General features: G+C 49.6%; 2 protein-coding genes across 3 annotated transcripts in view; one reads left to right on the top strand and one right to left on the bottom strand.

Annotated features, from left to right (window-relative positions):
- Positions 1 to 11,533, bottom strand: part of NMT1 (N-myristoyltransferase 1) — a 31,559-nt gene extending 20,026 nt beyond the window's left edge. The window contains exon 1 of the mRNA XM_045836951.1: positions 11,361 to 11,533. Within this exon, the coding sequence (XP_045692907.1) occupies positions 11,361 to 11,491 (131 nt within the window). The 5' untranslated portion in view covers positions 11,492 to 11,533. The remainder of the gene's footprint in view (positions 1 to 11,360) is intronic.
- Positions 11,534 to 11,668: 135 nt separating this feature from the next.
- Positions 11,669 to 27,977, top strand: part of DCAKD (dephospho-CoA kinase domain containing) — a 28,240-nt gene continuing 11,931 nt past the window's right edge. Inside the window, exon 1 of one of the 2 annotated variants that reach the window (XM_045836952.1) lies at positions 11,669 to 11,914. The gene's annotated coding sequence lies outside the window, so the exon portion shown is untranslated. Of the gene's footprint in view, positions 11,915 to 19,910; positions 20,024 to 27,977 lie in introns of those variants that run through there. The other variant, XM_045836953.1, reaches the window with a different exon arrangement.

Raw genomic sequence — 27,977 nt, 5'->3', positions numbered from 1 at the left:
ATGTTTTCTGGATTTCACATCTTTTTTTCCTTTTCTTTTTTAAGAGAGGGAAAGGAGGGAGAAGGAGAGAGAGAGAAACATCAATGTGTGGTTGCTGGGGGCCGTGGCCTGCAACCCAGGCATGTGCCCTGACTGGGAATCAAACCTGCAATGCTTTGGTTCGCAGCCTGCGCTCAATCCACTGAGCTACGCCAGCCAGGGGATTTCACATCTTTTGAATAAAGATGTATTCCTGGGCCAGAGCAGCTGGAAATATGTAAGGTTAGGGACTTAAAAAAAAAAAAAGAAAAAGAGTAAATTACTTGTAATTGGAGTTAATGTGAAGGCATACATAGTCTCTTCAGTCTGATTTCTTTCTGTAACACGTCAGCAACTCAGAGATCGTCCTGACCCACTCAGATGTGCTAGTCGTGCTTTAGAACAAGAACCCGGCGAAGAAATCAGCAGGGAGGTGGGCAGATTCGGCGCGTCCGCGTGCCAGGAGTGGCGGCGGGTGACTCACACGCCTCTCTGAACAGGCTGCTTCTCCGAGCCTGGCTCCAAAGATGATCACCAATGGGGCCTGGGCGTTATTTTTACCCCAACACAGTCTCTCCTTCATCAGGGGACCTCGGTTCCAGGCTCAGCTCATCCCACTAGCTGAGTGGCCTCAAGCTTATTATTCAATGTTTCTGCACCTTAGTTTTCTCACCTGTAAAATGAGGCTGATGTCATCTTCACTGGATTGTCTGAGACAAAACGTGAAGGCACCTGACATGTCTTTACAGTCTGCAGAACAAACAGCAGAGGTGCCCCCCATCATTTTATTATAAAAGTTTTCAAACATTCAAGAGTTGAATTTTACGGTAAATACTCACGTCTCCACTTGGATTCTGCAATTAACCTAGGTTCTTTTGCTATATTTATTTTATCACATGTCAGTCCACCTATCCCTCCATTCATTCATCCACCTCAGTCAATGTATTTCACAGTAAGTTACAGGCATTACATCTCTCACCCCAAACACTTCAATGGCTGAACTTTATACACAAGAAACTTGGTTGTTCTGTCAAGTTCAGATGCACCGTTACTGACAAGTACAATTTACAAACCGTAGTTGTCTCCTGTGTATTTTATAGCTTCTCAAGTCCGGAGTCCAATCTGAGAGGACCGTGAACCTTCATCTGCAGGACCGGCTAAGCTCAGAGCACTGTCCTGGCCATAGATCTGGGTAACCAAGTGTCAAAGGATTGAGACAGTATAAAATACCTTTTCCACACATTGTGGTAAACACCACTGAAACCTCACTTTGTAATTCAGAGAGCCGTCACGGTCTCACGATGACCGGGGTGACTGTGCACACTAACTACCGCGCCACGCCGTGCGAGGAGAAGGCAGCCTGCGGCCACGCGCTGCCTCTCCCTGCTGCACGGTATCTCCAGGCTGCTCTCTTCCTCACCCCGGCAGAGCACTCACACCCAGACTTCGTGACCTTACACGTGGGCTAAAGTCACCTCCCCTATTTCCTGGATCTCTTTGACTTCCCAACCTTCCTGCAACGTCCAGAACCACGTCCGTGGGACTTACAGCTGCGAGACTCCCCTCTGTGGAAACAGGACTCACCACGTGTCCCTCCCATGCCTGAAAGCCCAACGTCTCCCTGGGCCATGACACTGAGGTCCAGTCCAGCTCACCCACCCTGTCCCCCTCCTGCTTGGGAGTAACTGCCTGCGCCCACCTGGCCAGGCCCCTCATCGGATCCCTGATGCACAGACTGTGAAACCAGGGAGATCCAGGGAAAGCTGGAGGCTCGTTTAGTGCAAACGTAAGGTCATGAAGTCCATGTGCAAGTGCACCCTCCTCCAAAGTATATTAATGAGACATAGAAGGCACAACGTGGAAAAAACTGATAACAATTCAGAGGGGTGAAGGGGATTTTAAGGTGAACTCCTTAAAATCAGACATGCAGCAAAGCCCCCAAGGGCATAAAAAGAATAGGCACTGAACCGTAAGTCATTTACGCCCTGAAGATAATTTTTTCTCTTAATAACTCAATTTTGTTATCACACACAGGCCCATTTGTAGCCTATGACAACTCTACGTGGTTTTCTTATTCCAGAGACATTCTCGCTTTGATCTCGGGATTATAAGCAGCATTACAAGGTTTAAAAATTGGCTGACGTTTGGAGACAAACCAGCATCCCACTGTTGATACAATTTATAAATCCTTTATCATTTCAGCTTATGGAATGCATTCTCTGGTCCCTGGATGTGAATTACCATAAGAATCGTTATAATTCTATGGAAAAAAGAACCAAGAAGGTCAAGGTGAACACTGTTATATATTGATCAACAGGATACCCATTAAATACAGTTCACATGAGGGAAAGAGAAAACGTCACTTCCTTCAACCTAAGACGTCTTCACGAGTGCGCAAAATCACTAAAAAACCATTCAGAGGAAACACTCCTCAACAACCCCATTCTGATGGGAGGATCTTGAGCTGAACTCTGGCTCTTTTTAATGAGTTATTAGTACAAGTACCTGCCAAAGTTCAAGACCCAAACTAAAACCGTTTCCTTGTTCTGGCTTCACGCTGCACACGCAGCCACTGAAGCAGCCCCGTTCCAGCTCGCACACCAAGCCCAGAGACAGCCCAAGAACAAAGGGAAGTTCTTTTCAAGTCGTCTTTGCTGAGCTACCAGGTGCTGAGCCACACCCATGCGAACACATGATGAGCCTCCCACGGTCTTACAGTGAACACCCCCAACAGACTCAGAGATGGGGCTTCCGAGGAGTCCACTCGGGTCAGCTTTTAAGGTGATTGTAATTATTCACAAGGAACCAAGCTCAGAGACCTTGAGAGTAGGTTTTCAAGAAGCATTAGGAAGCCAGCATCATTTCACAAAAGAATGACCTCAATCTGGATTTGGGGAGAACCAAAACTGAGGTTCTCAGAAGGGGTTCTCAAAACTGAGGTTCCACAGAAGCCAGGCTAGCCCTTCTCTAAGAATTCGACATCATTTTTTAAAATTTTTAAAAAAGATTTTATTTATTTATTTATTTTTAGACAGAGGGGAAGGGAGGGAGAAAGAGAGGGAGAGAAACATCAATGCGTGGTTGCCTGTTAAACGCCCCCTACTAGGGACCTGGCCCGCAACCCAGGCATGTGACCTGACTGGGAATTAAACCAGCAACCCTTTGGTTCACAGGCTGGCGCACAGTCCACTGAGCCACACCAGCCAGGGCTCAACATAATTTTTAAAGGGACATTAAGTCCATACTCACTGGGTAGCTGTCACAGGGCATTCTGAGATTCTGCAAATTGACACAAATCTCTCCAGTTCTCCAAGCCTGCTAGTTACCTTAACATACCTTGGAATACAGCAAATCAAAATCCAACTTTGGTTCATTTGATTCCAAACAAATGAGCAGGGAATTAGTGAAATTTGCCTTCTTTTTGGGGGAGTGGGGTAGGGATTGATGTGTGCATGCAATCGAAAGGGAGGTGGGTGTTTGCCTTAAAAATTTGGGAATTACATTCTGAAGTGAAGTTGATCAACCCAAGTCATCAACGAACCACCTAGTGAATGTGGGATAAATGAGCAGAATGACAGCCCTAGAAATGGAAGAAAAGCGATGAAGAAATGTCATTTTTTAAATGAAGGCCAAAATAGTCTAACTTCGAACACAGAAGAAGAAACCCTATGGCGCTCTGATAGCAAGTGAGGGTTGGGGAAGGAGGTGGGAACGAAATTCCAGCATTCCTTCCTAGAAACAGAACACAGGGCCAGGGTCTGGAAGCAGGCGGGAGGGAAGGGCAAGCGGACGACGAGCAACAGGAGCAGCAAACTCCCAGACCTGAGCAGCGAGGGTCGCAGCGCGGGCCTCCCCTCAGCGCCCCTGGATGACCAGGTCCACTCGCAGGTGCGTGGCCGAGGGACCACAAGCTGCTACTGTGCGCGCTAAACCCCCAGAGCTGCGAGAAACCTTAGCGCCATCTGGCTTAACCCACTGTCCCTAGAAGAGGAAACCGAGACCCAAGGCGTGAGGCAAACTGGTTGCCAACTACCCAACAGCACCCGGGGGGGAAGCGGTCGACCCCCGCAGACTTGGCCCGTTGCTCCCACCACGACAGCCTCACTCCCCCTGCGAGTTCACCTGGGCGTCTCCAGAGCCGGAAGAACACTGTTCACCCGCAGGGCCCCAAACAAATGTATCAGGAGAGCACGGAAGGCAACGAGGAGAGCGAGCCACATTTTATTAAACAGAAAGCCTCCTCCCCTGCTTACTCTAGCTCTCCTTGATGTCTGCCTGGTTTAAGATTATGGTCTCCCAAGTAATTTAATACTTTATATATATATAATAACGTGCTGCTTCCTGGCTCTCAGTGAGATGAAAATTTCCTAAGCGTAGGGACCGCATGTTATACGGCCGTTTCCCACAGCATCTCCAGTTGAGTTGAGCACACAGTTACGAGTTCAACAAGCCCTGGCCAGTTAGCTCTGGGGCTGGAGTGGTTGCGGGTTCGATCCCCAGTCAGGGCACACACAAGAAACAACCAATCAATGCAAGAATAAATGAAACAACAAATTGATATTTCTCTCCCTTCCTCTCTCTAGTCAATCAATAAGGATTTTTTAAAGAGTCCAATAAATATGGAAAAAACAATCGATGTTTCTCTCTCCTCCCGCTCTCTCTAATCAGGAAATTAAAAAACTCTGTGAAAGAGTTCAATAACATTTTTTAAAGAAGAGAGTTCAATAAACCCGGGCTAGAAGGATGCTTCACAGGTATAACAGACTAAAATAAAACTCTGAAAAGCTGGAGCTTAAAAGAGGGTCAGAAAACATCTTTAGTGATGTTTCCACAGGACAAGCCGTGTCCTTTTGAACTACTGGGTTAAGATTTCAAATTAGCAGCTTTCTCATCAATTTTCTTATTTGCTCTCTCCTCCCTCCACTGCAACTACATCAAATGGTTCTGATGTCTTAAACACAGACCACAGGTTTATCTTTGATCATGAGATTAACAGAAAAAAAGAGTTCAGAAAATAAAATTCACCTTTTTCAGTCACTCATTTTCTACTCCTAAAAACTGGAAAGCAATTCTTTGGGCTAAAACTCAAAATTTCCAGAAGCTTACTAAGTAAATTCTAGCCTCTAATATCCTTTTGGTTCTTTCAGACACCAAGACATCCTTCTGCAGATCAGCTCACTCACGAGGTGCACGCGTTCAACAGCAGTCCCGTCAGCACGCGGCAGGCCCAGGTAGGACGATCGCAGTGGCACTTGCAGGGGTGCCCAGGTAGGAGCCACGGGGCGTGAATCGGCACCAGTGGCCTATCCGCCCTCCTGCTGTGGCCGCAGGATCGCACTTCGTGCACACTCTGCAAACTCCTACCCACCAGTTATTCACAGAAAATCCTGCTTGTGAACCCTCATGGCAGGGGAAATGAAAACACTTTCGTACAGCCACCAAGGCACCCTAGGGGCCTGTGAGAAGAACCGCAGATATGGGTGGGAAGGGATCACAGAAGACTGCGTTCACTCCCACCCTCCACCCTCCTGGGTAGTTAGCTACAGTTCTGAGGGTGAAAAAGGCAATTCCTGTCGTGGAAGAAAACACTTTTTGTGGTTTTTTTTAAGGGCCACAGAAGCTCTGACAATACTCAACAGAACAGGAACGAGACAGAAATGTGAACACCACATCCTCTGGGTTGGCGTGGGGAGCCGGACTGTACACTGACAACTCAGGTCAAATCAAATGCTACTCGGAGACCATCTTTCAGTAATTTTTTGAAAAAGTCTCAATGCTGACAGCAATTTCACACCGTAGAATGACCCCTGAAATAGGTATTGGTCCATCAAGGAGAGTTTAAAGGGGCCAGCCACATCCATCACCAACTGGCGCCCCAGTCAGGGGAAGTCCACGGGTGACAGAATACATCCGAAGACAAAACTCACGCTCTCACTGAGTCAGGATGAACGGGTCAATCACAGCAGGGAAGAGAAATTTCTAAATCCAGAATGGGTCCTTCAGGGTGTCCAAGGGAGAGGTGGGGATGCAAATCCCAAGCCTCGCTGCAAAAGCTAAACCAATTACCACGGAAGGCGAGCGGAGACAATCCACGCACAGGGCCGAGCACAGTGTCCGCGTGCCCCGTGCACCGTAACAGCAGCGAGAGACAAGAGATAACGTTTACTGGACACTTAACAGCGAATCCTCTTCAGAGGCCTCTGAGAGTCAGCAGCAGGAGAAAAAATTGCGAAGGACTAGCCCTGTTGAAGAATTTTAGTTTCTCTGTGTGTGCACTCTCCATAGAAAACACCATGTTTTGTGTGCCTTAAATGCAACCACCACAAAAGCACCTTCCTTGAGGAATTAGAAGAGAGGCTAGCAGGGCAGGTTTAAAAAAAAAAACAAAAAACAAAAAACAGTTAAAGAGGACGGGATAACTAAAGAGTCATCCTCCCAAAGTGACTGAATCTATGGTCCCAAACGCGACAGACCCCGCAGGGGAAGGGTTAACTGCAGACTCAGTAAAGCTGGGAAGTTCTGGAGCGAGCCCATCAAACAATGTGGCAAATCAGCAAAACTGGTTAGTTGTGAGCAGCGGTCTCCCCGAAATAGGCTCTCATTTATTTTTCATTTCTTCTGCTTTCCAGTCTCTTCTCTTTGAAGCAGCTCTTGATTAGTTTCTTTTTAATTGCCACTTAATTGGGAAATAAAATTAGAACGCTTATTTGATATCAGTGATGAGGTTTCTCTTTTCATTTCTGCTTTGATCTAGTTTTGAAAAACCAAAGCTGAAGGGAGAGATTAAGAAAAAGAAACTAAAAAGGTTTCTTCTTGCCAAGAGCTAGATGCAGCCATAAGCCATCAAATAAATAGGTAAAGAACCACTCGTGGAGAATATGAACAATAAGAAAAAAAAAAGCAAATAAGGATAGCCTATGGAATTCCTTTCAAAAAGACCTTCCTTTTCCCTTAAGTTTATTCATAAGGGATAGTAACTCATGATTGGGAAGTGAGGAAGACTTGTCATGACACATCTGAACCCACCCCCATGGGTGAGTACGGGAGCGGGGTGGAAAGCAGACACCCCTTCCCAAAGGGTTCTTGTCCCGGGGCTTAGCAGCTTCTCAACAGTGTGCACGACACGGCAAAACAGACTCCAAAAGAATCCCAGGAACAAAATAGCTTAAAGGTTCTTTCCTGTTCCAAACACTCAGATAAATTCCACCTATTTGGTACTCCAAAATTAAAATCTGCCCCGGCTGGTGGCTCAGTGGGTTGAACACCAGACTGTAAACCAAAAGGCTGCCGGTTTGATTCCCAGTCAGGGCACAGGCCTGGGCCGCCGGCCAGGTCCCTGGTTGGGGGCATGTGAGAAGCAGCTGATCTGTTTTTCTTGTACACGCACGCACACCACACAGTTTCTCTCCGTCTGTATCCCTCCCTTCCTCTATCTCTAAAAATAAATAAATAAAATATTTAAAAAATTAAAACCCACCAGCTGAGTGCACTCTCCCTCCGGGAACACGCCCGCACCTCTCCTTCCCCCTCCCCTTCCCCATGAAGCGTTATCTCCGCTGTCCTCCCTCCAGAGCTCCGCGGCCCTCCTTCTGCTTCTGCAGCTTGTTTCCCGAGCCTACGCAGCCCAGCTGGCCCCCTTCTACCACCTCTGTAATTTTCCCTCACAATATGAATTCCTGAGTCTGAATGTTTTCTTCGCCAAACTCACAAACCAAGGTCCAACCTCTCTGGTAACAACTGGTGCCACCTCGCAGCCAACACCTCCAGTAACAAGATGACCGGCCCCCACCACCTGGCCAACCACCCCCATGTCAGCCCCTCTCCCTGGAATGCCCCCTGCAGCTTGTTTTCCCGGGTGCACCCCAACCGACTGATACAATCTTTGCCAGGGGAAGTCATAAGACCAAGCCCCACAGAGAGAGGTTAAAAACAATCTGCCAGCTGACAAGGTTTATTCCGTAGTTGATACTTCTTGGAAAGCCTTTCACAGAAAACAAGCAAGCAAATTAAACCCGACAGGTGAAGCAGGAGCTGCAGGAGGATGTGGCATACAAGTCACCTCAGCCTGCCTCTCCTCTCAGTTGTCAGGGACTGACCACGTCAGGCAGGTGACCGCGGCGAAAATGCTGCTCCTTTCCTCTGCTGAGCGAATTTTTAAAACAGCAGCTGACACAAACACTGCAGACGGACGCATCGATACACACACGTGCTATGTATGTGCGCATGTGCACACCTATGTTCTCACACGCATATGAAATGTAGACTCACCCAATGTTTGGTCAGGGGAGAAACGCATGACAAGAAAAGCCAAGAACCAAACTTAGACACAGGAAGGAACCTAAGGAGCTGGCACAGCTGCATTTTCTATTATTCCAGGGCACGGACGCAGCTCATTTCGTTAGCACAAAGCACTGGGAGCCCACCCTGAAAGAAAAGCCTGAGAGAGTAAGGGTTGGTTTGGACTATCATTAGCTAATTGCCTATTATACTCGAGAGTCATTCGCATCAAAAGGAGATGCTCTCATTGAACTCAAAACATTTTCTGAAAACATTTCGAATAATACAAGACAAGAAAATGTTCAAGAAGCCAAAATGCAGTGGAAAACTGGAATACCACAGTAAACTCAAGGATCTTTGATTTCTGTACGTATTTCACAAAAACTGTAGTAAGGTTTACAATGAGATTTATTTGGGGAAAGAAAGTGTATAGGAAAAATCTGACATCCTTCCCCCTGGTGAGGAGAAATGAAACTCCACTAACATTGGGCTAAGAACTTTAACACTGGCCATTCAACCAGCCAGCGAGCACTTGTTAATGCAAACTAAGTACCAGGCATTGCAAAGACATGCACCCTCTTCTCAGGCACCTTACAGCCAGGTGAGGCAAGGACTGGACCCCCGTGTCACTGAACTAGTGTCATGACAGAAGCTCCGAAGCACACTGCCTGTGACAAGGGCAGGGAGGCGAGTTGGGAGGAGGACAGGGAAGAGCGGAAGACAGACTAGGAGGGAGGGGAAGACTGCATTCCAGACTTTATCTCACTTAATCCCTACAACTGAAGGCTGAGCAACTCTCCCAAGGTCACAGGACTGCTCAGTGTCAGAACCAGGCTTTGAATGACTCCCCAGTGTGCGCCTCCCCACCATGCCACGCAGCTTCTCCCCAGCACCCTGTGCCCCGACAACCAATGGAAACATGCCGACTCCCCTTCGGGACCTAAGTGCCAGGACTAGACTCTGCACTCTAGGCTGGGTCCTCCGTTTCCCACCTGCCACCTCCGAACTCCTTTATCAGAAAGACCCTCAGATTCAGGGTCTGCTCACCCAGACCACGACCACACACAAAACAAAAATCACTGAAAAAAGAAACGCCTTCAGTTTTCTAAGGTTACCACGTTGTTGTACTTTAATAAAACAGAACTTTCTGCCACGCAGTTCTGCAAAATGATTCACAGGTTATAGAGAACAGAACCCATTACAGAGCTACAGACACTAGTCAGAACAGCTTAGCAGGAGAAAAAACTACACAAAGAGCAAAGAAACTGGACTTTCACTTCTGAAATGACTTTCTAATTCAACAACTCCCATTTATGACTGGGATCTCTATTCAGAAGGGCTACACTTTCCCTTCTTCCTCTTCCTCCTACTTCCTCTTTCTCAGTTTTTTCCTTCTTAGGAATTTCAAACTTCACAATTAGGCTTTTACCGCATTAAACCTGTTGTGACTTACACCAAAACAACATAGTCTCATGAAATCAAATTTGACAAGCTTCCTTTTCCTCTACCTTCCCATCAGAGTGTCCTGCCAATGTGCCAAGGTTGCCAGTTTAATCTCCCTGGGGCACACAGAAGAATGAACCAATGAATGCATAAATAACTAGAAAAGCAAATGGATGTTTCTTTCTCTATCAATAAATTAAAAAATAAATTAATTTTTTAATTAACATAAAAGATCTTTTTTAAATTTTTTATTTATTTATTTTTAGAGAGGGAAGGGGGGGAGGGAGAGAGAGAGAGAGAGAGAGAGAGGGAGGGAGGGGGGAGAGAGAGAGAGAGAGAGAGAGAGAGAGAGAGGGAGGGAGAGAGAGAGAGAAACATCAATGTGCGGTTGCTGGGGGCCGTGGCCTGCAACCCAGGCATGGGCCCTGACTGGGAATTGAACTTGCAATGCTTTGGTTTGCAGCCTGCACTCAATCCACTGAGCTACGCCAGCCAGGACATAAAAGATCTTTTAACCTAAGAGTTCATCACTGGAAGATTATAAACCGCTTTAATAATCCTATGTCCTCCCATCTCTACAAGACAGCAGGATTTTTTAGAAAGTTTATCCAAAGGTCTCAACCCTACCTTACCTCCAGAATACCATTAATACCGCAAATGACAAGATGGCTACAAAAATCAGACCACAGATTCGGGGCAGAGGTTATACATACAAAACAGTCTCTCCTGACCTTACCTTTAAAAAAAACACATATAGAGAAAGTGAGCGCCAGCTTCAGCCACTGTAACAATGTGAAGAAAGAGGAATGATAGGGTGTGGCTCACAAGAGTGAAAACTGATTTGGGAACAGAGCTCAGCACTCGAACACTCGAAACATTTTTGCTGCGGAAGGAACAAATAGTTACTAGTAGGCAACACCCTATAGTACAGGAGATGCAGTGCTAAACCCACCTCCAAACACGCTCCAAGAAGTATCATCGCTCAATTTCTTGCAGCTTGAGGCTACTTTGCAAACTTAACAGAAGCAATATGCTGGAAGACCTAATTATCTATTGTTCAGGAAACATGGATTTGGAGCAACAGGCACTGTATACCTCGAAACATTATCATATAGTAATTACGCAGGGTTTATAAGGTGAGTTTAAACCTTGAGATCCTCTGGTAGCAACATTTTACAATATAATTATGGTTTGTATAGCCTGAATTTCCTCATTGAAGATGAACTGCAGCGAAACGTTTTATTACTCATTTACTGCTGGTCACGTTGTTCGCACAATACCTCTCTAAGTTAACATTCCCTTTGAACTGTACTGTTATACTGACCTGTGTTGTGCCATCTAAAACCACCATCCTACAGGCTCTTTTCCCAGGACGAGCCTGAAGCGCACACAGAAGAACTTTTATATAATAAAAGTATTGAATGTCTCCGGCCCTTAATATACTAGGCATCCACCTCTGGTAAACGACAAGGACAAACACCAATCACCGGGCAGGATCTCAATGTCTCAGCCAATGAGAATATGGGGGCGGGGTTACACTAAGCTCCCGGTGACTTCCCCGCACCCCAGAGAACCAGGTTGTGGGAAGCTGGACAGGAATTGAACTCCGAGAATCTCCTTACCCCCGGTTGTAGCTGTTGTCCTCCTCGTTCTCGCAGTCGCTGCAGTGCTCATGGCCGTTTCCGTTCCCTTCCATCATCTGCGGCCGCGGAGGGGCCGGCGACTTCACTGCTGTCTCACTCTCGTCCGCCATCTTCTGTTCCGAGGGCCGGCCTCCAAGCCTCGCTACATGGGGGGCTCCTATTGGACGAGGGAAACTGGCGCTATATTCTGGGTTTTGTAGTTTTTGTGGCGAAGAGAGCCGTAAGTAGGCGCGGCTCATTCCCGGGAAACCGGAACAAGATGGACTACAATACCCAGAAATTACGAGGGGAGGCTGTCTTGGGTCGGGGTCCCGCGGCGCTCGGAAGCCCGGTGCGTTCCGCCGCGCTTTAAAGGCTAACCCTTGCGACCCCGTGAATCGTATAGCATGCTGGGATTTGTAGTTCCATGCTCGTTTTGGGTTTCGTCCGTGGAGGCTCCAAAATCCGAGCTTTGACCTCAGCCTGCCCTTGCTAGTGCCTGGGCCGTAGGTGAGCCGTTATTGACTGCCGTTAAGAACTGTTAGCATTTCCGGGTAAGTAAGAGAGCCTGAGACCCGGGGGCGTGTCCCACCGGCAGCCTGAATGCATCAGGCCTTCTTAGAGGGGCTTTCCTGCAAGAACCCAGGTTGGCTCCTGGCCGCCTTCCTTAAGGCCTCCCGCGAGATGGTGGATGGTGGTGTGCGGAGCCCTGATTCAGACCCGGGAGACTTGACTGCCCCGTCAAGCCTACCCTCTTCTGGACCTCCAGGTATCGGTCCACGAAGCTCTTCCGCGCACAGCGCTGCTTTCATTCTCCGCGGCAGCCCTCCACTATTACTCTTAAATGAGCCCTTATATACCAGGCTCTGTGGTAAAGATTTTCGAGCTTCTTTTTTAATCTTCTCAACAAACCTAGCATGTGGGCTCTGTTCCTTTTTTTTTTTTTACAGACGAAGAAACGTGGCTCAGATTAGTTGGTAAATTGCAGTCACATAGCTAATAAGTGACAGGATCAGTATATGAATCTTAATCTGCCCTTAGGCCTGCTTAATTCCTTACCACTACAAAAATTCCATCGTCTCATACATCTACCCGGGGAAACCAGGAATTAGAAGGTAATTGCAACGTCTTAATCTGTTTTTAGCCCTGATTGAATGCTTCAGCCTCCTGGGTCTCACCCTGTGATTGACTAATCACACCTGAGTTTTGTTTGGTTGTTTAGAAACTTGATTCAGATGAATAGTTTGCAACCCAGGGAAACACAGCTTCTGCTGAAAATCGAAAGTGTGCTCTGATACCGTGAGTTTTGAGGAGACAGCCCCAAGACGTGGTTCCAGTTCTAGGAAGTTTCCTGTTCAGGTTGGGTTGCAGTGGGTGATGAGGGAAGGAACTTCTTAACCTCAGAGAACTTCTTGGCCAAAAAGGGAAATGATCTTTGCTTTGGAAAAACGTTCACCATGGTAAGAAACAGCTCCCCTCTGCCTCAAGGAAACAAATAAAACAGAGCTAAGTATTGTCAACTCTTAGTTTTTATGTCAGTGGCCAGAGTGGAAGTAAATATGATTCAAATCAGGTAATCTCCAATTATTTATCTTTGACTTTGGAAGGCAGTCAAAGACACCTGCTCAGGCTGAGAGCCATCCCCCACACTCCTTACCTGCCTCCTTACCTGCAGCTGCGGGCAAGTGGAGGAGGTCAGAGGTGATCATAGTAAAGCTTTCCATGTGTTAGTTTCGCCTATTGTAGCTCATGTGACCTTGTGAAGTAGGTAGGGAATGGGACTTGAAGAAAATTGTGCTTGGGGGAAAAAAAATCGCAATGATATCTAGTTGCAGAACCAGAACTAGAACATCTGGTGTTCTAGTTTCCAGACCTGCGTTTTCCTTTCTCACAGACACACAGAGGTTACATGAAGGCTAATGACACGTGACAGCAGGAATAAAGGTGCTGGTTTCTGTGGACTCTGCCATTCTCGTGGTTCGAAGCTTGAGTGAGGCAGTCTGCCTTGCGTGGCTGCTGCAAACTGAGCCGGCGTTGCTCCGTGGTGAGCCTTTCCTGGGAGGCAGGCAGGCAAGCAAGCAGGCAGTGGGACCCTAACTGAGCTCAGAATGCAAATACAAGGCCAAAGTCCTGGAATGCAGCACCGCTGAGAAGCTCAGAATTGGAAGGGATCTAAGAGAGGCTCTCATTCCCTCTCTCTTAGGATTTTTCAGGTTAGAATCTTCTCAAATGTTGTAGGATCCATGATGTCTCTGCAATAAAATGTAAACTTTTTGTTTTTAAAAATGAATGTATGTGACTTTTTTATTTAATGACCACTTGGTAACTGAGTATCACCATATGTGATTTTGGTGCCTGAGTTTGTTGTTGGGCTCACAGTCACAGTGCAATGTAGAGTTTCCTACATTTGGTCTATGAATGCTCTCTTGGGGTTTCAAGAGTTCTCATATGTGTCCTTCCCCACTCCCTCCTAAAAGACAGCCTTCCTCTTTCAGACAGCTCTTCTTGGTGGAAAATTGGCCAAGTTCTGCTTTATGGGGTTATGTAGAAACATATAATTCTATGTCCTTGTAGGTAGTTGTTACATTTTCTACAGTTAATAGCTGCTTCCCTAAAATTCTTATTTTTTTCCAAGGTGAACATTCCCAGCTTTCTGAGCATGTCATCACACTAGAATAGCGGGATTCCCCCACCTAGCTCTGAGGAGTCCCCCAGCCACCTCTTACCCACCTGTTCTGGCAGGAGCGTTGTAAGAAGGAGGGATGCGCCTGTGAAACTCTGCAGATTCTGGAAGAATCGGCTCCTAGTGAGGGCACCTCCATTATCCCGTCACGGTAGTTCCTGGGCGCAGTAGGTTAGAGTGATTCTGAGAGCTGCCTGGGTTCCAAATCTTGGCTCTGCCTTTGCCTAATGAGTGACCTTAGGCAAGTCATTGAACCTCTCTGAGCCTGAATACTGTCATCTGTAAAACGAGACAGTGCACACAAAACTCTTCATCAAGTGTCTGGGACCCACAATACCTGTGAATCACTTCCCTTCCCAGGAAGTCAGCATTACTACTGTTAATAATCAGAGGAAAACTCTCTCGTAGCATCGGAACCGGGAGAACGGGGCTAGAACAACACAGTCCCCACCCTGGCTCCATTCCCTGAGTCGGTCAGTGCCCAGACTGTTACAGAAGAGTGTGTAGGAGAGTGGGGGGCACAGGAGGTAGCAGGAGGGACTCCTAATGTGGAGAAAGGGGTGCTGGAGGAAAAGACAGCTGAGTTTTCGTAGGGAAAGCAGACGAACTGGAGTGGATATTCTAGGCTGATGGTCTGCAAAGTCCGTCTGCCTGAGCGTAAGGTGCTTTCGAGGCGCTGCAAAAGAACGCTGCAACTGGGGCTTCAGGTGAGGAGCGTTTTGGATGCTGAGGCTGGAGAGTATCCAGAAATCAGACCCTGAGGGCACGTGGGTGCCACGCTGAGGAGTTCAGGCGTCGTCCTGAAGACTTAGGACCATGGACGATTGTTAGCTGGGGACAGATACGGTCCCGTTTTTGTTGGAGGAAGATGGTGCTCTAGGGAGCTGACGGGATGTCCTAGGCAAGAGTTTTTCTCCTCTGAAGAAGAACAGGGCTGGTGGGCTCAGGCACGAGATGAGTGGGGGGGGGGGGATGGTCTTCGGCGGTGTCCTGTCTCTGTTGCAGCTTGTTTTCGGGCCGGGTACCCTTCCTTCCTATGACATCCCCTGCCACCTGAGCCTGGAGCACAGTGGGTCCCGCCTTCTGCTCGTGCTGTCCTGTCCTGTGCGAGAGAGTGTGCCACGCCTTCCCTGCCCAGAGGGGAATTCTGGGACATAGAATTTCACTTACAGTGAAATCCTGACAACCAGGCTCACTTGAAAAGGAAGTATTGTAACAAGGCCTGATGGGATATGCTGAAATGAGCTAGATAGATGAGTTCATTGAAATTGGGGGCAGGGCAAGGGGCACAGCTCTCTGGGGCAGCATTGTCAGGAAAGGCTTCCTGGAGAAAGCAGACTTTGAACGTGGCCTTGGAGGCAGCTTAATTGCTGGACCCTCCATTATAGTCTCTGAGGGCAGGTCCTGTGGACCCGCTCCTACGCTTAAGTCACAGCTTTACTTTTGTTTGTAACCATTTCCCCCCACAAGACCCTATGTTCTGTGGGGGCAGAGAACAGACGATTTTCCTCACCCCTGAATCCCTTGACCCAGCACCCCGTGGGCCCTCCGTCTTTGTTGGATTAATTAATGTGTGAGTGTGTGTGTGAGTGAGTGAGTGGTGGGAAAGAAGGGGTAGAACCTTCAGCGGACAGAAATGATGCAAGCAAAGGGTCGAGGCCGGAACACCGTGTAGTCGCCCCTGATGTTTGCACGAGGCTGCACTGCCCACAACGTGCACTAACGCACGGTCTTGTGTGACCCCTGACGCCAGCTGCCTTGTCCGACCCTCCGCAGTGAGCAGGGCAGGTGTTAGTCCTGTTTTACGACGAGAAAACAGTGAGTCCGATGGTTTGCCCCAAGTTTCACGGCTACTTAGCGTGAGTCCAGACTCGACCCCGATGTTTGAGCAAGAAGTCTGGTGCAAAAACTAGATTCCCATCCTCCTCGGCCTTTCCCAAGGGGAACGTGGGGAGACATCCACGGAGATCGGGGGCCGAGTTATAGAAGGCCTTAGGTTTCAGGCTGAGGAGTTTGGACTTTATCTTCTAGTTGGTGACAACCTTTAGGAGTTTTTTTTTTTTTGAAGCTGTTTAATAAAGGATAAATATTAATGGTATTTGTAAGGTACAGTGTAAGTTTAATTGCACATTAATATTTATTTAAAGTAAACATCCGAAAAGTAAGTTTAATTATAAGAACCAGGAGTCAAAGAAGTCATCCCTCCTGGATGCAGAGGGTTGCGCATCACGTGCCACTGGGGGCAGCACTCTATTCTGGGCATCACGCTAGAGGCCCAGGACACAGAGGTGACCGAGACGCAGGTCATTGTCAGGGTGCAGTGCGATCGTGGGAGCAGCTACAGCCAGCTCAGGGTTCACTGTTGCGGCCCGACTGATGGAGGCTCTGTGTGCCAGCTGAGAAGGTCCCGGTGGTGGCAGCGCCCGCAGCAGCCCTGCAGCCTTAGCTCTGGGGCCGCCCCAGAGCCGCGTGCAGCTGCCGTGGACAGACTGGACCACGAGGATGCCTCCTGAGAAGACGGAACCCCCACTAGTACCGATGGGAATCGGGGTATCCCTCTGATACGCCTGGAGCAGGGAAGAGGTTCGGAACCACGCACCTCGGTTATGTGTGAGCTGTGTGATGCAGGGAGGGGGCCGAGCCGCTCCATCTGGTTCTGTGGGGCAGGTGTTAGAATTGTTCCGCGGGGCCCCGTGGGTCAGAACTAGGGAAGGTCTAAGGCAGAGCTTTCTGACAGGGCTGGACTTCGAAGACAGCACGAAGTGGTCTCCAAAATCATCGAGGGGGTTCCCTCCCAACACTGGACGCATCCAAGCACAGACGGGAACCATGACGTGGAGGGGAGTCCAACACCGAAAAGGTGTTTGGACCCAATGGGCCCTGTGATCATGGGGTGCAGTCCTGTTTAGTGGGTGGTGCTGCCCGTGCTGTTGATTTCGAGGAGAAAGGTCTCAGTAACTGAAGTGAGCAGAGGAAGATGTCGAATCACTTCATTCCTCAGTGTGTTGGGCCCCTCCCCACCACGCTGGGCACTGTGCTAGGCACTGGGGATACTGAGGGTGAAGGTAGACATGATTCCTATCGTAAAGGAAGCAGAGCACAGAAGTGCAGTTTAGGTAGAGGGAAAGGAGTCAGGGCAGGAGTTCATTAAGGACCACCTACTGTATGTGAGGCACCATCAGATGCTTTTATGTGTAGTAGCCCCCCCTTATCTGTGGGGGACACTTCCCAGCGGATGCCTGAAACCTCAGAGAGCACCAGAACACTACGTTTTTTCTTGTACGTAACACACCTTCTCGCTTAAAGGAAACACTTTACAGCTTCTCTTTGGTGTATCTGAATGGCCAGCATCACTACTCTCGGGCTTTGGGGCCATTATTAAGTAATTATTAAATATTATGGTGTCAGATGGGTACTAGATTTATCAGGGTGAGCACTTCATCATTTATGTCAATGTCTAACCGTTTATATGGGTTGAACACCTGAAACTAATATATTGTACTTAAACCGTAATTGAAAAATAAAAACTTATTTAAAAAATGAAAATCAGGTGGCATCGACTACCAACAAGATCATAGTGAAGAAACATTTTTAAAGACTCCAGTAAAAAATCGGAGCTAAGAATTTCAGTTTAAAACTTTCAGAACTCAAGACATTTTTTTTCTTTTTAAGATTTTATTTATTTATTTTTTAGAGAGAGAAGGGAGAGAGAAAGAGAAAGAGAGAGAAACATCAATGTGCGGTTGCTGGGGGCCGTGGCCTGCAACCCAGGCACGTACCCTGACTGGGAATCGAACCTGTGACACTTTGGTTCTCAGCCCGCGCTCAATCCACTGAACTATGCCAGCCAGGGCTCTCAAGACATTTTCTATTCAAGAACTCTTGCTGAGGATTCTACTAGGGGTCAAGTTTCACCCAATTAAGAGATGACTGGGAAATTTTGGCAAAAGAACAGATAATGAAAATTGAATAGGTTCTATTATAAATCTAAGACGGAAACAAATGTGGAGATAAAAGTTGAAGAACATCCTCTGACAAAGCAGAAAGACAGCTCAAGTTGGGAGCAAAGGGGGAATGTGGAATACGCTCAGTGCCTGGTGCACAGGGCGTAGGTGGGAGTCAGCGGGCATCACTGAACTGCAAGCCAGACGGCAGAGACCTCAGTGGTGAGGCTGCCGCAGAGGAAGAGCTGAGATCCTCCGCTATTCCAGGATAGACCACCTCCTCTATCCTAGTTGATGGCTTCACCTCAGCTTCCTCATGCTCTGACCCTTGTGCTAGCTTTTAAACATTTGAAGTAACAGATCAGCTCCATACTAGACAAACCTGAAACCTGATTAATTTTAGCTTTAAATCATAGCTCTAGAAATCACTTATCTCTCTCTCTCAATGCCCCTTAGAAATTTAGCCTTTCCCTGGGATTGATCAGCAACCCCCTAGGCCGCAAAAGACAGTGCCTGGATCTGACTAATGGTCACAAGGGCCAGACCTCTGTCAGGCTGAAGATAACATCTTTTTAAAAAAGATTTTACTTATTTATTTTTAGAGAGACGGGAAAGGAAGAGAAACTTCAATGTGCGGTTGGCTCTTGCACCACCACCCCCCGCCCCCACACTGGGGACCTGGCTCACCACCCAGGCTTGTGCCTTGACTGGGAATCAAACTGGCGGCCTTTTGGTTTTCAGGCTGGCACTCAATCCACTGAGTCACACCAGCCAGGGCTACAGATAACATCTTGGCCTAAATTATGTTTCAGCTCCTGTGCCCTAAGGTGGGATGACCCCTGGCTACTTTACCATGAAACCAGACAGAGGAACATTGGAACAGCTGTCAGAACTGTTCTCCAGACCCAAAGGAATGATTTATTACCCTTACTTAAGACTGATCAGCTCCCAACATGACCCCAAACCCCTATCCTAAGGTGTCTTGTGATTGTTGCCCTTTATAATTTGCAACCTATATACCACTGGGGAGTTTTGGGCTTTTGAACATTAGCTTCCCATTCTCCTGGATGGTGTCATTTAGAATAAAATAGCCAATATTTCTCCACTGCAAAAAAACAAAGAAGGATTACGTGAACACAAACACTGTGATACTATGACGGTTGATCTGATACTGAGTTGGCTACTAAGTGCCTTACATGTAGATAGTGTGGATAAACTATAAAGGGATAATTCACAACCTGGGTGGGATGGAGCAGGACGTGAGATTTCATCACGTTACTTACAGGCATGCAATTTAAAACATGAATTATTTATTTCTGGAATTTTTCCTTTAATACTTTTTAGACTGAGGTTGCCCATGGGCAACTGAAACCACGGAAGCAAAACCGCGGATAAAGGGGGGCTTCTGTATTTCCACTGTTTTCAACAAGTGACTCAGCAATTACTCGGTTTATTACGGGAGACGGGATGAGACGTTAAATGACTTGATAGACTTCTATGAACAGAATCTGAGTTCTGCAGCCAACTGACTTTGTAAGACTGAGCGAACTGATTAATTTGTAAATTATCAGTTTCCTCTTGTGTAACATGGGGATGGTAACAGTATCCATCTCAAGGGCTGTTGAAATTCAATGAGATGATTCCTACAGAATCGGTAGGTAATCTGTAGGCTCTTAGGATCTGCCAGGTAAGGGGGGCTCGGTTAACGACCATAGCTTTCATTACCTTTGCCTGAGGCCGCGCAGCCAACGATGGCCAGGCCTGGACCTGAAGCTAGTGCACTCCAAGTCGCCCCCTAGCTTCCCGCGTGGGAAGCCTCTGGCTTCGAGGGAGGAATTACTCCAAGGTCCGCACTCTGGCCAGGTCTCGGATTACTGTTACCCGACCACGCCCAGCTGCCAGAGGTCCCGCCCCTTCCGCCGACAGGACTTCCGGTGCGCGTGCTCCCGAAGCCCCGCCTGCCCACGGTAGTCATTCAGTAAGCGTTCCTAAGATTGGAAGAGCGGCGGCGGCCCAGGTCGGGTCAGAGGCCCCGGGTAGGTAGCGCGCCGCGTGGGCGTGTGGGTGATAGCGCCCGAGCCCCGGGAAGTGGGCGGGCCGGCGGGCGGCCCCGGGGGTTGCTTTGTTTTCTCCCGCGCTTGGCCTGCGTCCCGCTGCTGGGCCGGGCCCTGGGCGCCCCAGTCGTGGTGGGGTCTAGAGTACGCGCCTTTTTTTTCAAGCCTTGGTTACAATTTATTGAGCACCTACTATGTAGCAGCCATTGGATCTCTTTTACATCTACGGCTCACCGCCTTGACAGCAGCAACCCTGCTAAGCAGGGTGTTATTTTTCCCTGTTTCACAGCTGCGGAGAAAGGTTTACAAGCAGAAAGAGGCGCAAAACGTGGGTTCAAACCCAGTTTCAGACCAGAGCCATTTTATTGTAGAGCTTTCTGGTCATTCCTAAACTTGATTTTTGAATCCAGTCTCTGCCCTTCCCCGTTCTCTGACTTTGGGCACCATTCCGACTCTGAATTTACTCATCTGAAAAAAATGAGAATGATACCTGTCTCCGGGTAATGTTCACATGGATGCAAAGTTCTGTGCTGTTTTGCTGAGTGGTCATCTTCGCTCTTAGAACGGGCTCCCCTCCGCTTCCCGCCCCCCCCAGGCTAGACTGCTTGCAAAGTTTTAGTGAAGACCCCCCCCGCCCTTGGCGACTAGGAAGAGGGCGGCCAAACCGCCAGCCTCTCGTCCTTTCCCAGCTTCCCGAATGGAGGCGTTAGCACCTCTGGCGTGGACTTTTTTTTTTTTTTTTTTTTGCGTTGACTTTGTTCATGAAGTTTTAAAATATTTTTCTTTCTACCTCACTTATGGCCACTTATGGGGAAATCATCACCCAAATTAATGTTCACATTAAGTCCTAGTTTTAAACTTCAGGAAATGGGAGACTTTGAATATGGGATGGGGGGGCTGATTTTACGTAAACAAATCAGATTGATTTGGCGATTGCAAGCCCAGGCCGGAAAACCGGTGGAGTGCTGGAGAGAGCCGGCAGATGAAGAGAAAGTGGACAGGCCAGTTTGGGTGGTTTTATCTTAGCAGGGCCCTGAATTCCCACCAAATCCTCTTCTATCTAGAGCAGTCGGAATTTGCCTTGGATACAATGTTTCCAGGGTTCAGAGCCTTTCTCTGCCTGGACCATTAGAAGAAAATATTAGGGCTCACAGCTGAAGGCAGGCATGCTGGGGTGGGGTGGGGACTTGACTTTGTTTTGAAAACTACCCGCTTACACCTTTCTAGGTAGCTAAAATTTTTCTCTGAAGGTTTCAGTAGTTGTAAAGGACATGACTTGCAGTTAATTGTAAATATTGACATTTGAAAAATAGAACTGTTACATCAGGAATCTTCAGTGGAACCTAAACACCAGAGTGATTTGATTTCCCTCATTCTTTGGGAGGGGGGGGGAATCCATGGATCAGTTTTTATTTAACATTTGAAGGTTTACATTGTTCCTTTTTCACCCTTGAACTCATATTTCCACTTTATTTCCTCCATAGAATATTTTCTAGTAGAATAGATTTTAGGCTTGAAAGCCTTTCATTTGTCGCCCTACTAATCTGCAACACAAATACTTACAAAAATTAAAACATTTTTGAAAATTGTGTTGTGGTCATAGCAAACATATTCCTTGAGATTGAGTTTTAGAATTTAAAATACACAGTTGATCAAAACAAATCTATTACTAGTTTTGATCATTTTTAAGCATAAAAAGTTTTCTATGAAATGCTTCTCTTCCTACGCTGAGTGGAACTTCTTGTTTTAGTTCACGCATTCACGCGTATGTATTTGCTGGAATCAGCACCACTTTTTTACTCTGTAGCTGTACACATAGACAAAGTTGGTTCATGTAAATAAATACACAGGAATTAAAGGCATTTTGCCGTGGCAGTATTACTCAATTCTTTGGACACCTTCTGAGTTATGGGCCAGAAAAATCACAGTGATCTATCATTGAAATCATTTATTAACAACTTGTCAGCTGGCAGTTTTTAGGTCCTCCTTTAACTTGATTGAAAGCAAAGGTTTGGAAACCACCTGACTCAGCAGGAGGATTTATGACATCGTCACTCTAGGCAGTCACAGTCTCTGCCTGAATACTGATGTTTTGAATTGTCCCTGTGTGGGGCCAGGGGTATTTTGCACAGTGGGACAAAGCACCTTAGTAAGATTTGCCCTAGGGGGGGTAGTTATGTCCCCCCCCCCTTTTTTTGGAAGCAGCAGGAGGTGGGTAAGTAGGAATGGGGAGCCTGGGAAAGGAGAGCCTACAGGCAAAAACCATGGCTGGTCTGTTCCCATAGGAAGAAGGTGTGGAACTGAGTTGAAATTGATTCCTTTTAAGCTGTGCATTTGTGCCCCTTGCAACATCTCAGTGCATCCCGGCTTCTCATTCCCCGGTATGAGGGCCACCTGGAACTACTGTGGGCAAATCCCTAACTTCTTTGAACTTGCGTCTCTTCACTTTTAGAATGGGAATACATCGAAGAACTGGCTTCATTGGTGGTTCTGTTGATTAGGTGGCGTCAAGGACGTCCCCGACACATGGAGAGCACTCCGTGCGTGGCTGTTCTGGTTCCTGCCTGGTGGGAAGTATACCTTCCCAGGCACTCTGCCTCAGTTTCCTTATCTGTGAGCCCAGGATACTGTCAGCCCAGGGAGGCGTGGGTGGGAAGTGATGTGAAAAGATTTTGCGATTCTCATAGTGGGTTTTCTAACCATATATTAAAATAATGAATGTTGAGTTCCTGCCTACCTATTAGCTGGAAATTTTGCTCCAGGCTTTACGTATTCAACAGGTCTTTCGAGGGCTTGCTACTTGCAGGCCCTGTTTTGAGCACCTTGGCTGCAGCTGTGCCCGGGTTCTGGGGAGAGAGGCCGATTCCAGTAAATAAGTGCAGGTGCTCAGTGTGTTGGGCAGAGGGGAACTGAGGTGCTGTGAGGAAAAGTGGAACACAAGGAGAAAGGAGAAAAGTGGGGGTGCTGTTTGATATGTTCAGGACAGTCTCTGGTGTGGTGACAGTGGGGCACAGGAGGGGGTTGGCCACGCAGGCCCCTGGGGGAAGGGCTTTCCACGCGGAGGGAACAGCGTGTCCACAGGCCCAAGGTGGGCGTGCACCAGCACGGTCAGGGAGCAGTAAGGCGGCTGGCGCGTCAGGAGGGGCACGCTGGAGGGGGAGAGTGGCGGGAGATGCCTGCAGAGGAAGTCCCCACGGCTGTCACGAAGCCCCCATAGGACCTTGGAAGGACTTAGCTTGTGCTCCGAGTGATGATAGGGGACCCACTGGAGGGATTTGAGCATAGCAGTCACATGATCAGACTTGCCTTTTTAAAGGGTCACAGTAGCTCAGCTGCTGTTTTATGAACAAACTGTTGGGAGCAGAGGCTACTGCAGCAATCCAGGAGCGAGATGGCAGTGGTAGGTGGCACCAGGCTGGCAGCCCGACCTGGTTGTGAAGGTGGGAGCAGAGCTGGCGGGGGCACTGATGGGTTTGAGGGAGGAGCCGGGAGGACACGCACATTTTTGGCCTGAGCAATTGAAAGGATGGAGGTGTTACTTGGGGAAATGGAGTTGACTTCAGAGACCGACCACACACTGAGCTGCAGAAGATGAGGGGACCGTTACGTGTGTTACCTCATTTGCTCTGGACAAAACCCCTGCGAGTAGTCACGGTTGATCCCATCTTACACGCACGTTCACGGAAGCCCACAGTGCTGGCATGCTGCCCAAGGCCATACGGCTGTCCAAGGGATGGAGCTGAGGTGGCAGCCAAGGCCCCGATGATGGCTTCAGAGCTCCTGAGAGATGGCATTCCCTTTGACCCTTTTGCGGTATTGATGCTGCCAGCATAGTAGCATAGTAGTCCGGCCAGTGAGCCTCCCCGCTCACCTGCGAGCACTCCCTGGCGTGCTGGTGTGTGCTCGCCGAGGGCTCCAGAAGAAAGACCTGTCCCTCCCCTGCCCCTCTGTGGGCAAGGGGAGAAGGGAGAGGAAGACTGCCTGCCAGCACCTTCGAGTAATGGGCAGTCTGGAGAGGGGGGTGACTTTTAATAAACTTAGCAGACGAGGGGACGTGGTCGTGGGTTTAAACAGCAGCCTCTCACCAATAATACAGGATTAGGAGTGGGGAGATCATAGCTAAAAATAGCGCTTACTAGTTAACTGGAAAACAATATATTTTTGCAACCACTGCTTCCACAAGAAAATAATTGGGTCCCAAGGCAGGGAGTGACTCTGTTCATGAATGATTATATTGATCATTGGCGCAAAATGGCTACCTCCCCCATTTGGAGTGCAGTTCAGAGGAGAAGCACTGGGCTGGTCAGACGTGCCCAGTATGAGATCCTGAGAGGCCGTGGAGGAGGAGGAAGGGCAGCCGCCGGCTAATGAGGGAGCCAGGCCCGGCTCCTGCGCCCACAGGTGTGTGCTGCTGCGGGGGGTGCAAAGCCACAGAACCACTTCCAACCTAAGTCCCAAGAGGGCAAAGAAAGAGGATCCATTCAAATGCTGATTCCTTGTTCTGGTTCTGTGTGTGGTTCCCTTCCCTGCCCCCCAGGAGGGACTCACTGGCAGCGAGCAGCCCGGACTGCAGGGAGAAGGAGCAGGCCGGGGGTTTGCTTCCGGCCTCCCCTGTGCCCCGGAGAGGAGAACGTGACCCAGGTGTTTCCCTTCTCCTTCCTTGGGCATCCGTCATTCGTTCTACCGTAGTTCTCAAACACCCTCTCGGAGCTAATGGGGAACATTGGTTGAGTGCTTAGAGTGTGCCAGGTGCCGTTCTAGGCACTTGGCGTGTATTAACCCATTTATTTTTCACGGCAGCCGAGAGTAGGTGCCATGAGCTCCGTCTCCCAGATGAAGAGCCTGAACTGCAGAAAGGCGCGGTAACGTAACCAGTGTCTCTCACCTGGTAGGCGGCACACAGACGGCGGACGCTGTGCTGGGTGCTGGAGACAAAGGGGTGCAGAACAGACACAGCTCGTGGCCTCGCGGAGCTGGTTTTATACACCGTGTTGGAAACGGTGACACAAGTATTATCAGTGTGCAAAGTCTGATGGGTGCCCGGGAAAGAAAGGAGGTGGGAGGTGTCGGGGCCTGGTCTGGGCGGGAGGGAGGGAGGATGCGGCTGCCCTGGAAGGGGCCGTGGCTTGCTCGCTGCCGCTTCTAGGGCCTCACTCAGAGAGCGACCCCTGTCCCTCGTCTGAGGCGCCCATCCCCTCCCCTCCCCCGCACATTAGCACCACCTCCCACCCCTCCTGGGCGGAAGGGTAGAAGCTTTGTGGGGGGCGGGCGCTCTTGTTTTGAACAGTTTCTGGGGCCGGACAGGTGGAAGGAACGAAGCGAGTTAGCCGGATGGTGAGTGTGGGGGGCAGGGGGCTCTGGGGGACGAAAGAGCCTGCCCCTTCAGGGACAGAAGGCAGGTGCATGACAAGCACAGGAGTGATTTAGGGCATGTCACGTGGGGCCCAGAGACCTCCGGGAGGGGCTAGGTGGAGGAGGAAGAACGCAGTGAAGGTTTTACGTAGGAGAGGGACGTGATCAGGTGTCCTTTAAGCCCAGACCACGGCTGCCTTGGGAGAAACAGGCAGGGACCGGGGGTCAGGGCACAGGAGACTGCAGAGGGCGGGGCGTGAGGTGCTGGTGGCTCCGCTTAGCGGGTAGATCTCCGCAGACGGTGCGCGGCAGGGCGCTTGTCTGGAAGCCCGTGGCACGTCCACTCTTGCTTTCCCCTAAGAAACATGGCCAGGGGAGATTCTAAGAAAGACCATTCTTCCCTGAAAGGGTTTTCTTTGTCTCCTCCAGGCTGTTGGGGCCCAAGGGGTGAAACCCGAAAGGCAGTTTGGAGGGGCTCATTCAGAGGGCCCAGCTTCACAGTCTAGATGCTGCTTCTGGCTCCAGTCCTTCCCTTTCTTTGCGCCCTGCTGCCCCTCCCCGCACGTGGAGAATGAGGGGAGAGAAAGGACTGCACGTGGCTCCCTGGGGTTGGAGCCCCAGCTTGGCCGATGAATCCCAGGCCTGGGGAGGGCTCTGGAATACGGCTGCCATTCTTCTTGCGCCGGGCATCAGCTTTTCTTTCTGACCACGGGGCTCGGTGTTGTCCTTCCTCCCGCAGCCAAGCCAGTTCTCTGAACACCTTTGGGTGCTGGTGGGGAGATTCCTGGGCCCCCAAGGCCATGCCATTCTTTGGTTACTCCAGCGAGCACTTGTTGATTGCTCTGGGAAGAGCACTTTCCAAGAAAGAGGGCACCAGTGTGACTCTACCTCCCCTAGGAGCTGATGCTGGTATTAGCCCTGGAAGTCCAGTCCCTCCCTCGCTTATGGGTGCGGAGACCAAGGCTCAGAGAAGGGCAGATGTTTGGGGCTCAGCTCACCCCAACCTTGCCACCCTGGGCCAGGCTGGGGAGGCCACGTCCTGCAGGAAGCTCTGTGGCCCAGTTCAGAGACTGGGACCCAGGTCTCTCCACTTCCAGCCCATGACTTCCCCTTTTAGCAGGGGTTCCGGTGCTTGGCTGGCTGGGGTGCGAGGTCCCACCCTAGATTCGGATTCGGTGGGCCGGGGCGCAGCCTGAGCTTCTGAACCTTTTCTGGAGTTTCCTAGGCTCAGATCAGAGCCGGGCATAGGAGTGCCTGTGTGGAAATGGCGGTAGAACGAGGAGAAGGGAACAGATTCTGGAGAGATGATTTTCGAGCCCGAGCAGGAAAAGGGTCGTGGAAGGTTAGCAGAGGCGGCCACCTCTCCACGGGTGCCTCGGGAGGAGCTGTGGGGACAGGGTAGGGTGGGGCTTGGAGGCAGCTTGGAACCTAAGCCTTTGTTTTCTTCTTGGTAAGCTATGAGGGACACCGGGCTCTTGCTGGTGGTAGCTCCCTCCTGGGCAGATCGGTGGACAAACCACACACACACCCCCGGGCCCGGGAATAGTACCAGGTGACTCCTCTTGCTCACCTGTCAGCGGGTTTCACTTGTTACTGCCTGTCTCTCCAGTTCCGTTGAGGGGCGAGACCTGTGTCGTCCTTCGATTGCTCGGGAGGTCCCTGGCATCGTGCTGCGAAGCCCAGAGGAGCTCGGTCAGCAGGTGGGGGAGGGAATGAGCTATGGAGGGCTTGCTGGACGGGAGCAGCTGTTGCTTGTCCAGCCGCTGTGAGCAGGGGCCCTGGGCCTCCCTGGACCCGTGCTGCTCCGTCCCCTTGGCCCTCCCGGCGGAGGCCAAGCAGCTGTTGGTCTGTGTCCGCAGGTGGTCGTGCAGGGCGCACGGAAGGGAAGACACGCATTAGGTTACCCCCGGAGCCTGGGGCAGCACTGAGCCTGGATTTTCCTCCGTGCCCTGTTTGCTCCTGCGGGGGGACCCCACCTTTGTTCTGCTGGGGGATCCCGTTGTGCTCAAGGATCGTTTTCCTTGGGCTCTGAACTGATTTGCCTGTCCTATTTGTCCTGTTCTAAAGGTAAATTAGTTTTCATTCCCCAGTGCAGAAAGGCAGGGTCTAGACTCGGAGTTGGGGGCCTTATATTCCATCCAGGCCCCGCTCACAGCCGCGACTCCGGCCAAGTGCCTTCCCCTCTCCGAGCTGCAGCGCTGCTGCCGTGAGGGAAGAGTTGGAGTCGGCCCCAAGCCGTGGTCGTGGCACAACTGCCTGAGCGCCTCCATCCGCAGGGTTCTGGCTCAGCAGGTCTCGAGAGTGTCCTGGTCCCGGGGGTGGGCAGGGGGTGACGTCTTAGCCACACGGCCCCCCAGGCCCTGTCAGCCAACTCTAGCAAAGCCCCACGGGCCCGTGACAGTGCCCTGCTTTCCCTGTTGAGAGGTTGGGGCCCGGACGAGGACTGGCCTTTGCCCCTTTACACCCTGTTCTCAAGTCCCACTCCCGTTGTTCCAGATTGGGCCTCAGCAAAAGAGTAGCAGCAGACTCGTTGATGTGGAGACAGCAGGAAGGAGCTGGAATGAAAAGTTCTGTTGCTAGAGAC

The sequence above is a fragment of the Phyllostomus hastatus genome, unplaced genomic scaffold (assembly GCF_019186645.2).
Source record: "Phyllostomus hastatus isolate PE091 unplaced genomic scaffold, TTU_PhHast_1.1 phas_contig_210, whole genome shotgun sequence".
In the NCBI taxonomy this organism is placed as follows: Eukaryota; Metazoa; Chordata; class Mammalia; order Chiroptera; family Phyllostomidae; genus Phyllostomus; species Phyllostomus hastatus.
This window is presented reverse-complemented; position numbering and strand designations above follow the sequence as displayed.